Raw genomic sequence first — 12,445 nt, forward strand, 5'->3', positions numbered from 1 at the left:
TAAGGCTGTCAAGCAGGACACTCTTTATTTCTCTCGGTTCTCTATATACAGCGCATGGCGCTTCTGTCAATGAACCCGTGATGTCTGAATCGCAGGAGCCGCTTCGAATAGTGGAGAAATGTTCCCCGCTTGGAGTTCTTTCGATACTTGCGCCGAGACTTCTTGCCATCGCTGCAGAGTATCCGCTTCAGCATCAAACGGATACAACCATCTGTTCTATCATTCACAAATGCGTTAGCCGAAGGGATCAGTCCTAAATTTGGGACACTCACTCTCATTTTGACAGTCTCGGGATCAATTTCGACGTTGTCATCCAGATTCTTGAGGGCATTATGCCACCTGTCACGTATATCCTCTCCGTTCAATTGAGATTTCCGGACTCGCTCAAACCGAAGCTTTTCATACACTCGGGTCTGCAAAGCTGTTAGAATCGCCTAGAATCTTGTGAACTTCGCTTACAGCTAGCGGGACGTTGCCTTTCCCAGCAAGCTTCAAGCACAATGCCAACACAGCAGCGCTCTCAGTCGCCTGCGACGCTCCTTGGGCGCTAGTCGGAAGATGCGCATGGCATGAGTCTCCGAGCAACGCAATCTTATGGCTCTTGCTAACCCAACTCGGAATTGGATCCCTATAACAAATCTTCCAATCCAAGCACTCTTTCGTCTTCCTCACCGCCGCTCCAATCCTGGGATCCACATCACTTACCAGTTTCCTTACCTCATTCATGTCTCCTGGTTGAAACCACGATTCCTTGATATCTTCAGTATCTTTATGCGTTATGATCCAGTTGAATTCGTCACCATCTCGAAGAGTGTTCTGGACAAGATGAACGTCGTTTCCGATCCAAATGTTGACGCACTCTTTCTCAACAAATTCCCGACAGAGGGGATCTTCTTTAAGATAAGCGCCCTTGAAGTAAGCTCGGAAGCAGGCATAACCTGAGGACTTTGGTTTGTCTTCAAAACCTAGGACGAGTTCTCTTGCGACGGACTTGATGCCTATCATGCTTGTCAGAAGTTTGAGACATTCAACCCTCAATACACCACTCACCATCCGCTGCAACGATCACATCGGCCTTGTGGACCTCTCCATTGCTCAGCGTTAAACTCGGCTCATCCTCGTCATAAGCAACCACCTGCATTTCATCAGCGCTTATATCACAAATCTTGGTCTGTCTCACTCACATTGCAACCCATATTAATCGGAATTCCCAATTCTCTCACTCGCCCCAAAAACTCCTCATGATAATCGCCTCTATGCCCAATATAACCCGCCATATCCATCAACGGCTGTTGGGCCAATATCTTCCCATCATGCCACCTTCGAATCTGCATCATCTCACTCTTGTTCCCGATCTCTATCAACTTATCGTGCAGTCCCCACCTCTCCAATAGTCGGAGAGCATTTTCACCTAGGCCTAAGGAGTCTCCAAGACGTAGGAACTTGTGTACTTTCTCATAGATGGAGACTTCGAAGCCTTGGTAGTGCATTGCCATTGCTGCTGCGCAACCACCGAGGCCGGCGCCCACTATGATCACTGGGGTGTGTCAGTGAAAGAACATCATGGGTGAGTGAGCAAAAGACCTTTCAGTGGTTGAGCCATGTTGAGAATTTCAATTTCTCACACAAGTACGATGAAGCCGTAAAATATAGAACAGAAAGCAAAGATTCAGCAAAAGAGTACTCGGTACGTTGGACCCGATGCAAACGATCAGGTCTTGTAAGTCGGCAGGATGCAGGCTGCTCGAGTTGGGAAAATTGCCTCCTTGAGAACTCATTCTCAAGCTAGGAATTCCTCCACAATCGGTTGACGCATCCAAGAACGCCATACATGGTGAGTAAATATACAGCCTACTGTTCTTCTCGGGTTCGGCTACCCCGCGACCTCCCCACAGAGAGGCCCCACGACGAACCCCCTAAGTTCCACCCCACTCGAGCCGGGAAACCCCCAAGCAAATTTGTGCTCTGGACCTTAGAGCCCATCGAATGGCACAAATTGCCGAAAAGCAGTGGAATTATTCCGAACTTCTGCTGAGAGCATTCCCTTGAAAAGGAGCATAAACTTCAGAGTTCTATGCTCGGTATCAGTTCTGACAACCCACGAGGAGCAACATGTCTGAATCAATACCAAAGCTCACTACAATCCATAGCGGGGTCCCAGCCCGTCTCTCAAATGAAGCTCTGGCTGCAAAAGAGAGAACATATTCTCTGCGAACCTTACCAACTAGTGTGCCGCGCCAAAGCGAATTGAGACTTCCACCCGATGTGACGAGAGATGTTTTTGATAAAGCCATTGATGAATTGAGGAAAGTGCTAGGTAAAGCCGGTGTTGAATTGAACGACAAACCACTGGTTGATGGGTGGTACATGGAACATCCGTTCGTCTCCCTTCCAAGCCAAAATGATATCGAAGCGCTTGCTTAACAACTTGCAGAAACACCCATGATGCATACCACATCGTCGACCAAGAGGAAATGGTCTGCAGCGCCATCGTCTACCCATCCTCTACGACCGAAGTTCAATCCATAGTGCGATGGGCCAATGAATTCAAGATACCCATCTACCCCGTCTCCATGGGTCGCAATCTAGGCTACGGAGGTGCCTCTCCTCGAGTCCCAGGATCGGTTGTAATTGATTTGGGAAGAAAAATGAATCAAGTGCTGAAGATCGATGGAGAGAATGCGAGTTGCATGGTTGAACCTGGTGTTAGCTATTTTAAGCTTTATGACGAGATTCAGAAGGCGGGATTCAAGCTTTGGATTGATACGCCTGATTTGGGGGGTGGAAGTGTGCTAGGAAATGCAATTGACCGAGGGGTCGGGTATGTTCTCTCCTATCTTCAAATAAACTCCAAGAGTAACTGAAGGTAGTTACACTCCATACGGCGACCACTTTGCCAACCACTGTGGCATGGAAATAGTTCTCCCAGATGGCAGCCTCCTCAGGACTGGAATGGGCGCTCTGCCCGGAAAAGATGGCACAGATAATCCCACGTGGGAGTCGTTCCAACATGCATACGGTCCCGTAATCGACGGCATCTTCAGCCAAAGCAACTTCGGAATCGTAACCAAGATGGGGTTCTGGCTGATGCCCGAAACAGGTCATCAATCCTACATGATCACTTTCCCACGCGAAGATGATTTCGAGCAAATCGTCGAGATCATCAGACCCCTCGCCCAGAAACGGATACTGGGAAACATTCCCCAACTCCGGCATGCCATCCAGGAACTCGCAGTAACGGGAAAGCCCAGAACAACCTGGTACAACGGCCCTGGCCACTTCCCTCGCGACGTAATCCGCGAAGGAGTAAAGCAACTCCCGGTCGGTGACATATCCTGGGTCTTCTACGGCACCCAATACGGCGACACCGCATCCATCTCCTCCCAACTCGCCCTCATAAAGTCCGCCTTCGCCGCAATCCGAGGGAGCAAGTTCTTGCTCCCTTCCGACCTGCCACCGGACCATTACATCCACTCCCGCGTGCAAGTCTGCTCTGGCGTCCCAGTGCTTCGAGAGCTCGACTGGCTGAACTGGAAACCCAACGCCGCACACCTATTCTTCAGCCCCATTGTGCCCACGCGCGGCTCCTCGGCGCGAGTCATCCACGATATCATCACACGTCTACATGCCAAGTACGACTTCGACGTCTTCCCCACACTTTGCGTCGCTGGGCGAGAAATGCATTATATTGCCAATATTGTGTACGATCGCTCCTCTGAAGACGAGAAAAGGAGAGCGAGAGAGCTGATGAGAGAATTGATTGACGAGGCAGCGAAAGAGGGGTTCGGGGAGTATCGAACGCATTTGCTGTTTGCCGACCAGGTGGCTGGGACGTATAATTGGGGAGATGGGGCGCTTAGAAGGTTTAATGAGGCGATCAAGGATGCGCTAGATCCGAATGGGATTCTTGCGCCTGGTCGGAATGGGATTTGGCCGAAAGGGTATAGAGGGAAGGGGTGGGAATTGGTTGGTGAGAAGGCAAAGGGATGTGCGAAGGCTAGAATGTGATGATAGTGGATGGACTGCTTCTCTCTGCCATGCAGTTGTCACAATAAATCGCGCTGGCGATCATATGTCCTTGTTTGGTGCTGTACAATCGGAGATGAAACATGAGAACACAAGAAACGTGTATTGCAATTATGTACTCACAATCAGATCCGCTTCCTGAATGAACATGCCTGGAGGCAGAAGGTATCATCCCTTTTAACATCCTTTTACCTCATCTATGCCGTCTCATCCAAATCACAAAACATAGCCTCCACCGCCGACGACAGCCCAATCTCTGACTCCTCTCCCTTCTTCGAGCTCCACGCACCACCAAAGCACTTCCCTGGCTTTATCAGGCTGGCCACTTTCCTCATAAGCTCGAGCGAGAGCAAACCACGCTTCGCTATAGTTCCATCCTGTGCCTAATTTCGTGAGGGCGGTTAGAAGACCATAAGCACGGTCTCGGGCTGCCAATCTGTCCAAGAGCGAGGTCGAAGAGCCTTTGTAGTTGGGCTCGAGACCGGATGACTGAGACTCTGGAGTAGAAGCAGGCTCTTGAGGGGTCTGGCTTACTCCATTTACCCTGGGCTTTGTCGAAGCCAGCCCAATTGGGCCGCGAGGAATAATAGGGAGGGATGAAGATGGTTTGATTGGAGGTGGCTGTGTGGTGAGCGGGGTTGTTGCTACTGGGGTGTTGACTGTTGAGGATGACCGAGTTGCAAGAGAGCTTGGTAAGACGAGGCTCGGGATCGAAGGCGGCGGGAGAAGTTCTTCGGTGTAAATGTCTAGCAAGATGTTTGAGAGGCCCACAATTGCGGAGGAATGGTTAGCAAAATGCGAGAGGGCGGATTCGAAATGCCCGAGAGCAGTGTATGGAGCCGTTTCAGCGACTGCCAGATATCCGCGCTTCCAGAGATTTTAGCACAACACCATAGGCATTACATTCGAATTACTAACCTCGGAATACACATCACCCCATAGCTCCGCAACACTTTTGCCGCCTCCCCATCCTGGATGGTCTATTGAAACATGCCCAGTGGTATCTCTTGAGATATCTTCCTCTAACTTCTTAACCAATTTATATGCTTCTTCAATACCACCCTTCGCATCCTCGTAAAGAGATGCTCGGCGATAGAAACCACTTACAAGTAGCCACACCTTTACAAGGATAGCACTGCGTCGCCGCCGCTGTTGGTCTTTGGGGAAGCGAGTTGATGGATTTGTTGACGAAGAATACGGAGAGACATGGGGCAATCGGGTGTCTTGTGCTAGGGTGGCATTCTGATGAGCTGGCTTTAACGAAGGCTCCTTCTGAGCCATGTGTTGCGACTTAGGTGGTAGGGGTTTCGATCCAGGACGCGAGTTAGGTGAAGAATTTGTGATGGTTGGGTTTTTGGCAGAGTTAACGCCATCGTTCACCCACTGACCTCGGTTCGGGCTATCAGATGGCGGAGTAAAGAATTTCTCGCCATCTACTGTCGTGGGATTGTGACTCTCATGGCTCTTTGCTCCACTGCCACTACGCCTCCGACCTGTGCTAGTGCTTCTTTCCCGGTTACTCCCAGAGCCTTTCTTTTTGGTTACACTGTCACTGCGCTTCTGCAACTTCTCGTGACGTTGCTGTTTCGCTGCTGTGCCATTTTCACTTGTTACTTGAATCGTGGGAGCCCGCGTACTGGTAATCGTTTGGGTAGTCTTGGGTCGGTCAACAAGCGTCCTTTCACTAGTAATCGAACTCGATACCATCGGCTTTCGAATCGATCGACCCGATCTTCCAAATATACTCCCTGTTATGCTCTTGATCGTGCCTGCCGAGCTCTTCGGCGGCACTGCTGAAGCTTTGTTTGCCGTAGAAGGAGTAGAATCTGTCTTGGGATCGACGAACAATCTTGTGTAGAGACTCAGGAGCTCATCACTTGCATTGACTGCAACCTCTGGCCCTTCCAGTACCTCGATAAGGGCTAGTTGCGTCATCTTCACTTCAAGGACGCTCTCTCTTTCGAAATCATCCATATCGTCAACCACTCCTCCCTGGCTTCTCCCAATCGATTTCTCGTTCAAATGATCGCTTCGATATACGCCATTGAGATCCGCTTCCCCAAATAAGTTTTTGGGGTCTTGGAATTGCTCAAACGCGCCTTCGCAAGATCTTGCGGCTGTCAAAAAGTCTTGCCGTGCGCTGAGCAGGAGCGCCATGAGATGCCACAATGGTATCAGCGATCGTTCTCTGGAGAAGCGTCCAGCGTGTGGGCCCAACCCGGGTGCGATATTAGAGCGAGGAAGCAACCCAGATTTAACAACCTCGATTGCAGCAGCTAACTCTCTACGCTCAGCAAGAACTGTCCCCAGTGCAAACAAAGTCTCGACATCATTTGTGCTTTCGTACTGGGGCATCAGTGCTTTACGAAAGCACTTGATGGCTCGTAGTTGTATATCTGATCTTGATGGAGCATCATATGTCAAACGCGCCCATTGGGCATGAGCAATACCGATGCAGCGCCAGGCCAGAGCGAAAACTCTCGGTGGGATTGTTGTTTCCGCCTCTCTTGAGCTACCGTTCTCGAGAAGCCGGCCGTTTGCATTTCCATGGGCACTTGGATGATGCTTATTCAACCAATCTTCAAAAAACTGACCGAGGTCTTTCGCCTTCGCGGCCCCTTGTCGAGATCCATATCGACACAAAGCTTTGATGCATTCAGATGCCGTTCTCAGGACAGTCTCGTCATCATCAAGACCATGTTCCTCTTCACCAGTTTTTTCGAATCGCGCCTTGCCTTTTCCGACGATTTCCATATACGTATCGAATGCTTTGAACGATAAATCAAACTCGGCCACAGTTAAATGGACTGTGAAGAGATGACGCAGTATTCTCGTGGAATGGAACGTCTTGGTCGCTGCTCGATAGAGAATGTCCAAAACTCCCCTGCCAACTGCCTCAGCTCCCCCTTCTCCCAGATCTTGCTCGCTCCAGTTACTGCCACAGAGGATCCGCCAATTTTGTATCACAAGATCCGCGAAAGCTTCGACCTCGTCACCTGCTTCATCGGCCTTTGGAAATTGCACCTCGGCCAACAAGAGAGTCTCATATCGACCTTCGACTCTTTTCAATTCAGCTCGTTGCTGGAGCCGGGTTGAAGTCTCAGCATACGCAGTCGCGAGGGATGTTGTGGGAAATGGCAAGTCTTGCTGTAATAGGTCCGAAAGTGTAATGTAGTATTCCTTCCATACTTGTCTTCGAGATACTTCAGCTTGAGGAGCACGGCCGCCACTGGGAGTCGACCCTTGAACCTCCCAGAACTTAGCCCAAGCACGGAACGCAGAAAGCGTTTCGGTCTCCAGGATGGATGAAATTTTTGACTTAATCGCACGGCTAGAGAGCATGCAGAACCCTGTCAAGTAAAGTTCTGTCCATGATCGAAGCGCCTTGGGCTGCCTTTCAGTCGCCGACACGCTCGATAGTATTGGCAATGCAGACTCGTAGCTTTCCAAGGCTTCGGCGACTGCTCCTGTTCGACCTTGAGCGCTTCCCTTGATATATGAGGCCTTCAACGCACACACTTTAGTCCATTCTGCAGACTCCTTGTTCGTGCCATCCAGTTGTGCAAAGTCTTGCTCTACGCTCCTAGGGAGCCTCGACGCAGCTAACGATGGCTCACCCAGTTGCCAATGAATCCAGCCCAGACATACTTGCGCCTGAAATTCGTCCTCGACATATGTCTTCTCCTTCTCTATGGCTTCTAACAACAAGGGGATATAACGAGAAATGCTCGGATATTGCGAATAGGAAGCAGTAGCAGTCATCTCAGTGTGTGCGGTTTGGCTGGCACCAGCAGTTGCAGGGCGAGCTGTGCTCGGTCTGGTGTGTCCAACTTGGACGACGGTGAACTCGGATTCCGCCGTCAATGTGAGGCCTGTACCATGCCATCAGTCACTACCGCTACACCCTTGAATAAAGCAAGCTCTATTCCACAGGTGATTGTAGACGTACATGTTCGATGGGGTGCATGCTTCTTGATCTTCCTGACCAGCTCCGGCACTGCATCCCAATTCCCTTCGCAGCGTGCCTCGTCCAACTGCTGGATGTATAGGGCTGCCTTCGATTGTTCCCGCTACAGCATGCAGTGTCAGTAGGCATTCCCCAGAGACACCAAAGTCGAGATAGGGCTTCACCCACGCTCATGGTTGGGACGTTGGGGACCCCAAATGATTTCGGAATCGCGCAAATCGGAGGGCATCATAGGTTAGCAGGCACACAGCTTCATGATGATAGAGGATCGAGGGGAATTGCTTCAGGTCGTGAAAAATAACGTGTGTTAAAGATTACCGCTTCCGCGCAATATCAAAGCCAGATGGATCTCCATCGTCACTGTTCCCTGCTGGACATAATCCTTGGCGCGGCCTCAATCCAATGTGGGGCCGGTGCCGCGTGGGCCAATCATGTCCCTCAATGCACTACGCGAAGTTTTCCACGCCTTTATTTCCAACTTTTTCACGAGCCATCTCGACGGCAGCACGAATACGAGTCACGAGTTCATATCCCAATCCTCATGGTTGCGATACAGCCTGGGAGTTGCCCAGTTCAGAATCCTCACCAGATAAAGACCGTATCCAAACCCGCATTGCCAGTTTAAAACCTGTAGACTGAGAACGAGTGCTGAATTCCAATGTCTCTTCCACCAGACCTCAGGGTTCTCTGCTTCCAGCTCTCTTCGACTCCAGCAACTGATCTCCCTCGACTTACCCCAATCTTGTTACGCCATGTCTTGCGGTGCCAAATTCCGCTCTCGAGTCCTGCTGGAAACGTTGCTAAGGCCGATGCATCTGCTTCATCCGTGCTTATCCACAAGCTAAAAACTCAACTGTCGACGTTACTCAATGGCAAGAGCCCCGAGGGAAGGTTCACAGCTGTGGTCCTAATCAAAGCCGTTGTCGAAGTTGGAGGCTGGGAGATTTTGCAGGGTGCAGAATCATGGGTTCGAGGGCTGCTGTCCTTATTTGGGGTGAGTACATGTCAACCCGCTTCCTCTGAACGTCAGATTAACAGCAAAATAGAAACCGGATTCTCCTGCGGCAAAGGAGTTGTGTATCATGGCACTTACCAAGATCTATTGCATGACCCAGCCATATCAGACTCTGGTGAGAGAGATGACCACTCCGACCCTGCCGGCGTTCATCACCTCTTGTCTGAACTTAATTTCGCCGAAGTCATCAAGTAAGGCAGTAGACGTACCCTCGTCGCTGCGAGAAACCATCTTCAGATCTTTCTCCATGCTACTCCCTCGTCACACTACCATTTATCGTCCATTTATTTCCCAGATACGTCTGGCCATTCGCCCGTTTCTCGCCCCAACTTCGTCCGACGACCTATTCGTGTCGCAGCTGCTCAAAGAGAGCGCGCAGCATCTCGCCGTTCTTCTTCACCAGACTGCACCTAAAAACGCTGGCGGAGAAGAATGGGGCAAGGCAGTTCGTGACCTCGTCCAGACTGTGCACGAGACTGCCGATCACGTTTTTCGAGCCGTGATCGAGGATTGGGAGTCTACTGCTTCTTACAGCGGCAGAACTGTAGACGTTAATCAACCTTTGCATGGAGGCGGGAACGCTGCTGAAGACTTGTTGCCGTGGACGGGAATTAATTCAGGTGTCGAACGTATTACTGGCTTGCTTGAACTATTAGCAGAGTACTTCAAGAGTGAAACATCTACACCTGTTACTATTCCTCTGGGGTCTGTTTTCGATATGGTCACCAGAATGCTCTCCATTGCTGTTCCCCCATTGTCTGCGGAATCTTCCAATGGTCATGGCGCTGCACGGCTACATCCTGCTATCGATCGTGACGAGAGAGATGGTTTATGGAGCGGCATGCCTCAAATATACGTCGCTGCTCTCCAGGTTATCAACACAATTGCTGAGAGAATAGAAGACGCTTTTTTGTCGATCTCACAAGGCAGTCTCGACCAGCTGGCTTGGGTATTCCCCTTTGGCAAGCACAGTCCAGATTTTCGCTTAAATGCCTACAAGCTTACTGCCAAAACCTTATTCTACATCGGCCAAAGCTTCGACAGGGCTCAGGTTGGAAGACTATCTGGAATTATTCGGTCATGCTGCAGGGATCTTCAAATTGTTGATCCAGTCCTCAGCAGTCTCGGGGCCGTTGAGGACTCGGGAAGGAAAGCAAAGGGTCAGCTAGAAGGTTCGAATCGCAATGCCGATACTTTCCTTCGGACTACGATAGCGGTGCCGTTGAAGGAAACGGTGAAGCCTCCGGTTGCTACAGAAGCGGGCGAGCTCCTGCCACTGCTTTTATCGCACATACCGCAGCAATGTCTTGACCAATCTCTACGTTCTCTAGTCGAGCGAACGGCTATCCTGACTCACAACAAAGGTGCAATGCTAGCAAGCATCTTGAATCCTTTTGTTGGAAAGAACGGGAAGGCGATGACGAGCATCCTGCCTCACTTGACCCGGGCGTTTGGTGATGACGATACGGTAGAGATTTTGCTTCGGCCACGCCTGCCGCTCCTTCCCTCCACGAGTACGCGATCGTTCAACGAGGAAAGAGCGAAGGAAGACTCTGAAGATGAAGATATGGATATTCATCCGGAACCTGGATCAACAGAAGAAAACATGCCTCTTGCTACCCCTTTTCTTCAAGATGCCGCCGCTGCGCGTCCAGGATTTGGTCCTCCTGCAGACACGCCTGATACCAAACACTCTCTTCCAAACTTTGCTGGCTTTGGATCTCATGAAGGGTCCTTGCCTATGCCCTTATCGATGCCAACTCCAGCTCCAATGCCGAAGGGGAACTCTGCACCAGATTATTTGGCTCCTAAGAATGATCACGCGGACATCGATATGGACCAAGATGAGGAGTCTTCTGGGAACGAAAGTGTGCATCTCACGATGCAATTGGATACCGATTCCGACAGCGACGAATAGAAATCTAGAGCGCTCTCCCCCGCATTCTGAGAACTCGGCCTTGTAAGAAGTCTGGTCTACTTCCCCCGTAGCTTCAAGCCTAGAAAGTTCTTCACCTGTAGCTCCCGCACAAGAGTTAAAAATAGCAATCATGAAGTCTGGTAAGCCATCGTGAGGCTCTTTCTTAGCTCTCTTCTCAAGTATATAATAATGTCCGCCCCACTTTTCTTTTCTTCCTCTTCCTGCCTTCATACCTACATCAAACTTTCAGACACACCAGAGCTTTTATCTCCACCAAAACCGATCAAGTTTTCCCGGAGAATCCATTCTCCACATCCTATTTCTTCATTTCGTCTCCACGTCGACGGAAAATAAGCTTTGCACTTCAACAGACCAGGTTCTTCAATTACCCAAACAGTAAGTAACCACCCTCCCCGGTGCTCTTTCCTCGTGCGCATTGCTTGCATTGTAAGTCGTCATAAGACATCACCATGCTCCAGTGGAGCCAAGTGACTTCGAGCGTTCATCGCACTGTACCTATCTCGCTCAACAACATTCTGCAATGCAGAACAGCTGCTCTTAAGTGATGAATGCAAGTTGTTTCCGCACTTGAGCACCTATTCAGTGTAATGGTTATTTGGGCTGTGCAGCAAAATGCGTTTGCAGGGTATTCGAGCACTGTTTGCGACCATATTTCAATGCAATTTTTCGAATTCAAACGTGGTTGCGAAGCGTGCCCGGTCTCCTCGTGCTTTCACCAGCAAAAACAGTCTGCGTGCGGCTTGAACCTGGTGAGAGCACGTGCTATGGCGCACACTCAGAATTTCGGAAATTTTGCTCTGACTTCATTGATGCCTTCCCCGGATCCGTAGTCGAAACCCTATTTTCACGTGATACTGGAAAAGGGGCGTCACGTGAACATCAAGTAAATTTTGTCACGTGCATTTAGACCTGGACTGGCACTTCCAAGTCGGGCTAGCTTAGTCGGGCTAGCTTATCCGTGGAGATGATCGGAGTACCGCAGGGCTTCGTTGGGAATAGCTTCAGCTGTCTTTGTCCTCGGCGTCGGTGACCTTGTTGTCGTCGACCTCGCTGTTATTGACCTCGCTGTCGCTCTCATCGCTTCGCCTCATGATCTCTAGTCGCCGCTCCTCGCCATCCCAATCTATTCTAGTCTCCCTGCAGTCGATATCAAAATCCGATATGCAACAGACGTCTTTGAATTCAAATTGCCCAATCAAAGGCTGTAGTTGTCAGCCGGGCGATACCCACTGCCCACGCGCCTCGTTTTCCCCCTCTCCACCGCCCCCGAAGCCGTTGGCAGTTCACATTGAAATGCGATGTGCAACAAAAGGTTTTTGAATTGCTTTAGCCAATAGGAGTCGCAATTTTCCCAGGACCCTTGCTTTTCTTGTCTCGGTGCCAGGACTTTTGTTCGCCTTCAATCATGATCTTCGGCCTTAGCTTGGATCCTCACTTTCCTCGGGACATGAAGTTCCAGAGCAACGATGTTTCAGAAGTCCTGGCATTATGGGAAGGC

General features: G+C 50.3%; 4 protein-coding genes across 4 annotated transcripts; 2 read left to right on the forward strand and 2 right to left on the reverse strand.

The window, feature by feature from the left end:
* Positions 1-11: 11 nt before the first annotated feature.
* K444DRAFT_554488 (FAD/NAD(P)-binding domain-containing protein) lies at positions 12-1,538 on the reverse strand. Its single transcript, XM_024876655.1, has 5 exons — positions 1,185-1,538; positions 1,051-1,135; positions 460-998; positions 273-413; positions 12-216 (listed from the first exon to the last, which is right to left on the reverse strand). Exons 1-5 carry the CDS (start codon positions 1,494-1,496, stop codon positions 67-69), a joined length of 1,227 nt encoding a protein of 408 aa, XP_024741937.1. The 5' UTR covers positions 1,497-1,538; the 3' UTR covers positions 12-66.
* A 574-nt stretch (positions 1,539-2,112) lies between these two features.
* Positions 2,113-4,008, forward strand: K444DRAFT_519995 (vanillyl alcohol oxidase; the record flags this gene model as incomplete). Its single annotated transcript, XM_024874008.1, has 3 exons — positions 2,113-2,378; positions 2,435-2,821; positions 2,871-4,008. 3 exons carry the CDS (start codon positions 2,113-2,115, stop codon positions 4,006-4,008), a joined length of 1,791 nt encoding a protein of 596 aa, XP_024741938.1.
* Positions 4,009-4,242: 234 nt separating this feature from the next.
* Positions 4,243-8,167, reverse strand: K444DRAFT_625645 (uncharacterized protein; the record flags this gene model as incomplete). The annotated part of the gene is made up of 4 exons (XM_024882553.1): positions 4,243-4,893; positions 4,945-7,898; positions 7,976-8,096; positions 8,162-8,167. 4 exons carry the CDS (start codon positions 8,165-8,167, stop codon positions 4,243-4,245), a joined length of 3,732 nt encoding a protein of 1,243 aa, XP_024741939.1.
* Positions 8,168-8,497: 330 nt separating this feature from the next.
* Positions 8,498-11,034, forward strand: K444DRAFT_554496 (uncharacterized protein). The gene is made up of 2 exons (XM_024876656.1): positions 8,498-8,987; positions 9,040-11,034. Exons 1-2 carry the CDS (start codon positions 8,652-8,654, stop codon positions 10,924-10,926), a joined length of 2,223 nt encoding a protein of 740 aa, XP_024741940.1. The 5' UTR covers positions 8,498-8,651; the 3' UTR covers positions 10,927-11,034.
* The last annotated feature ends 1,411 nt before the right edge of the window (positions 11,035-12,445 follow it).

This window comes from Hyaloscypha bicolor, assembly GCF_002865645.1.
Source record: "Hyaloscypha bicolor E unplaced genomic scaffold K444scaffold_17, whole genome shotgun sequence".
Lineage (NCBI taxonomy): Eukaryota > Fungi > Ascomycota > Leotiomycetes > Helotiales > Hyaloscyphaceae > Hyaloscypha > Hyaloscypha bicolor.